Source organism: Mytilus trossulus, unplaced genomic scaffold, assembly GCF_036588685.1.
Source record: "Mytilus trossulus isolate FHL-02 unplaced genomic scaffold, PNRI_Mtr1.1.1.hap1 h1tg000085l___fragment_1__unscaffolded, whole genome shotgun sequence".
NCBI lineage: Eukaryota > Metazoa > Mollusca > Bivalvia > Mytilida > Mytilidae > Mytilus > Mytilus trossulus.
The window spans coordinates 4,507,148-4,512,084 of record NW_026963295.1 but is presented as its reverse complement, the minus strand read 5'-3'; the positions used below and the strand labels follow the sequence as shown (position 1 = coordinate 4,512,084).

Here is a 4,937-nt window from a genome sequence, read left to right as displayed (position 1 = left end):
CCAATCTGTCAATGTAATCACAATTTAAATTCTGTTTATGATATTTAAATCTCAACTATGTTTATAACCTGTACTTGACACTGTAATAATTGTCTAATCAGTAATTAAATTCTGAGTTTATATATTCAAATTTCATGAAATACTTTGGGTTAAATATTATAACTTTTAACACATATCTATTCAACAAATCAGTCGTTTTTCATCTATACAGTTTTTTTTCTAAACCACCAAAATGTACACACATATAGAGATAGTTATACACTATATCTGTAATACCTCGATATGACGTCAACATTTAAAACTAATCAAAGAGCAGTAGAAAAATTTCGAGTTCGATGCATTTACGTCAAAAACTCTGGTTTTAGTGACCATCATTCGTGCGTTTAGTTGCATCGTCGCTCCGTTAGAATGTTGATCGAGTGGTTGGAAAATTATAATACTATATTGCTCAATTTATTTGGCAAACTAAATTCTCATAATTGACAATCAGCAGTGCTAGCATTAGGGAATTGTGATTAAGTAATTACAAAACAAAAAAATATTTCTAGTTTTATCTTGCACAATGATGATCACTAAAATGCTTGACGAACGTTAATAGTGCAGAGATACAGGCGATTCCCTGTATCTGGTGAATGACGTCACAAACGCGCGGCTTATTGACGAGTTTTCCCTGTGACGGACGAATTCGCAAGTGGTCTATTACTCTTTTACCATTTATGTTAACCTTACCAAGGGAATTATCTGACAATGAAGTCATTTTTTTTAAAAGAAAAACATAAATATTAATTAGAAAGATATTTGGCCAAACTGTTCAATCATTTAGGTTTAAATGGTCTACAATTTCGTATCAAATGTAGCCTTTTAAATACCAAGATAACATATTTAGCTGTGTTGTGTCTTTCGTTACTTGTCTTAAGACTGCAATCAAAATTTGTAATTTACATGACAAAAACCTCAACAAAAGCAACAAATATTAAAGATATCATAAAAGTGATAATAATTATTTTATAGATTTTAAGTTGGCGTAAAGTTAATTATGTTTTACTTGCAGGCTTTCAAAAGCAGAAATGTATCCGTTAATTGGAGAATCACTATATGTTCTTATCATAAAACCTGTGCTGTTAGTTGCAGTTTTAAGCACAAACATTATTGTAGTAGTAGCTTGGTTGTCGCCAAAAAACAGATCCCCCGTTTCGATTATTCTTTCTGTCATTGCATTCTATGATACCGCTACGATATTGTTCAGCACAATTTATACCATTTCAACTTACGTCGCAGGACATCTTCTAAGTGTCAGTGGTTGCTATATTAACCATGTAGCTGAGTCGTTTGCATTTATTTTCCATTCTTCATCGATTCTAACAACAACGTATCTTGCTTGTCAAAGATGTGTGATTTGTCTTTTCCCATTCTCAGGACCACGTATATGCGGACAGAAAACCACGGTATTATTTTCAGTTGTATCGTTTGTATTTGTTACAAGCGTGCAAATTCCTTTTCTTTTAGTTCGTAATATAGAAGGTGAGGTAAAAAGGTCAGATGAAAATGGCTCGGTCTTGTATTGCAAAGCCCCTTATATCATCAACAAAGATATTATGGATGAAATTCCAGACATAATTTGGTTAATTCGGTTGTTCACACTACATCTCATGCCAGCATTTGTTGTGACTTTTTCTATGATTGCATGTGTGCTTACTGTAAACAGAAGAAAGATGGTTTCCGGAAGGTCATCTGACCAGCGAAGCAAAAAGAAAACAACGGTTATGCTTGTCCTAGTAATGCTTATATTTGTCCTGGGAGAATTTCCGACAACATTGGGCATTTTCCTTGATGCGTTTTTACCTGCAGTACCAAACTGGTTTTCAACAGAAGATGGGATACAGTTTGGAAATGTGGTACTTGTTATTTCATTTTTGCTAAATATATTGGTATATGTGGGAATGTCAAAGCAGTTCCGAGATAGTTTGAAGGAATTGCTCTGTAGGTCAACAACAGAACCAAGCTCGTCATAAAGTACAGCAGACATTATGAACAGGAATCAGCATATGCATTGAATGGTGAAAAGGAACTTCACGCTATTAGAAAAAAAACTCAATGCATGTATGCTTGAAAGAAAAGAAAAAACAGAACTGGTGTTCACATCTGTAAAATTTCAGCAAACTAAAGATTTATAACACAAATGCTGATACTGTGGATTTGTTGATATTCATGGGAACCAATCTAGTTTTGTCGATACAGGATTTCATGATTTTGCTTATGTTGCCATTCAAGATCAGGCGTTTGACTTTCGATTTAATTAATTTGATAATTGAGTAACAATTCCGGACTTGTAAAAACATACTGATCTTAGTGTATCCCTGTTAGTGTAAACACTATTTTATTTAGAAACAGATAAATAAATACAATTCATGGATACTTTTTCATTTTATCTTCCCTGTTAAACCACATAAGTATAAACATATAAAAAATACATCTGTCTTAACCTCAGACGGTATCTAATTATGTTTATGTTTCGACAACTGTATATATAAGTACGTACTGATATAGGGAGTTACTATGATAGAATATTGATTTTGATTAAAAACTATTATTACATTACTGGCATTTATGTAGATTTATTCACAATTCAAATGTGTTTCTTAATGATTAACACATTTGTAAGTTGTATGAAATTCAAGTCGATGCGTATTTTTTTACGTATCTTAAACCCGAAATATAATCATTTTCTTTTATTGGAAAGAATGAGCCTACATTTGTATTTCAAATTCAGCATTTTATTTTGATATGATGGAGTAAGATTGCCAATGAGACAACCACTAAAAGTTAATAACTAGGAATACCCGTAATACTATCAATAATGAGGAAACCAATACCGTGAGGACCTTAAATCTAAATGTAGAACATTTCAAACGAGGAACTGTAAAGACCAATAAACACATCTACAAAATCATATACAGCAACGAATGCTTACCATAAGGGAGGTGAAGGTATAGTTCTGACATAAAAGCCCAAAGGAATTACATTTCACACAGAAACGAGTCATAAATAAGTTCTGTAAATCATCAGAACATATAACATCAATTCTCTGTAACAATAGACCAAATATGAAAAATTTTGGCCAGATTATTTTTTTTCGATTACTTTTTTTTAAGTTGAAATAGTCCAAACTAACAGTCTAATTAAAAAAAAATTAATAAAAAAAATCTGAATAGTCTGGTTGCCATGGAAACCATGTGACATCATATGTATATATGAGTATAGCAAGGAGAAATGGCTAACATTGTATTTTATGGTAAAATTGGGATAAGGCATATCATTTTTTGTTATTTTCATGGACATAAGAGAAGATTTAAATCATTTAAACTGCCAACTTACAAATTTTTCGAATAAAAACAGTTATTTGGTACATCAGATGGTCCACTTATCACAAAAATCGGCATGAATTTAGCCGATTTTTGTCATTTTAACACCTGATTTTACAGAAAACGCAGAAATCCTGACATAAAGGACTATAAAATAAGAAATTATGGATGTTTTGTCAACTAAATGCTGCAAAAAAAATCTTGGGGAAATGTTGCAGAAAGTTGCCAATAGAGGAATATTAGTCATTGTAATTTACCCTGAAACTCCCCCTTTTTTAGGTTCTATTTGTAAATAAATATTTCATATGAATATTTTCATGATAAAATAGTCCTTTCTAATGAAAACAACTATTTTTAGATGTATTGAGAGTAATTATATCATATTACATATGCCAGCAATTAAAAAGTGCATGCTCAAAGGCTCAAACTAATCTGGATGTAATTTTTAAAAATGAGTAATTTCCTCTCTTTAAAAATCTTCGTTCATGAGATAGAAAAAAAATGTATTCCAAAGATAGTGATATACTTATAATATATATGTTGTCTGTCCATTTTAAAAACATTTGCCGGACATAATTTGTGACATTTAATACACTGCATTGCTGCAATATCAAGAGATATTTGCCCTGAAATTTTCAGATGAATTGGACAACCGGTTGTTAGGTTGCGGCCTCTGAATTGGTAATTTTTAGGAAATTTTTCTGTTTTTTTTCTTATTATCTTGAAAGTTATTATAAATAGAGATAATCTGTAAACAGCAATAATGTTCAGCAAAGTAAGATCTACAAATAAGTCAGGATGACTGAAATGGTCAGTTGACCTCGTAAGGAGTTATTGCCCTTTATAGTCATTTTTATACGCCCGACTTTTAGACGGGACATATTATGGTAAACTGCTGTCCGTCCGTCAGTCTGTCCGTCCGTCAGTCTGTCCGTCCGTCATCCACACTTCGGACAATAACTCAACAACACTTTCACCAATTTCCATGAAACTTTAGTGAATTGTTTGTATTTATTGACGAAAGCTCCCTTTCAAATTTCATAAATTTCAGATATAAAGTTTTGGATTTATGGGGCTTTATTTATAAAAAGGGGGATTTTTAACACTTCGGACAATAACTCAAAAAGGTTTTCACTAATGTCCATGAAACTTTGGTGAATTGTTTATATCTATTGATGTAAGCTCCCTTTCAATTTTTATAAATTTCAGATTTTCCATTTCCGTGTAATGTATTTTTATGCTTAAAAAAGGGGGAATTTTCCAATTTCGGGACAATAATTAACACTTTCACAAAATTTTTATGCAACTTTGATAAATTGTTTATATCTATTGACATAAGCTCCCTTTCCATTTTTATAAATTTTAGATTTTACGTTTTCTTAAGTAATGAATTTTTATACTTAAAAAGGGGGATTTTATGCAACTTTGGTGAAACTTTAGTGAATATATTGATGTAACATCCTAGTTAAATTTGAGGAAGCCTTAAAAGTGCCCATTTTTTTTTTTGGGGGGGGGGGGGGGGGTATTTACCATTCGACAGGGCTCACACTATTTCTAGTTGATCATATAAATTCA

At 31.7% G+C, this 4,937-nt stretch overlaps 1 protein-coding gene across 1 annotated transcript; it reads left to right on the top strand.

Moving 5' to 3' along the window:
• Window positions 1-1,067: 1,067 nt before the first annotated feature.
• On the top strand, window positions 1,068-2,012 carry LOC134699865 (sex peptide receptor-like). The gene has a single exon (XM_063561271.1). It carries the CDS (start codon window positions 1,068-1,070, stop codon window positions 2,010-2,012), a length of 945 nt encoding a protein of 314 aa, XP_063417341.1.
• Window positions 2,013-4,937: the final 2,925 nt, after the last annotated feature.

Coding starts and splice junctions, on each gene's coding strand:
- LOC134699865 (XM_063561271.1), top strand. CDS start 1,068: ATGTATCCGTTAATTGGAGAATCACTATATGTTCTTATCATAAAACCT.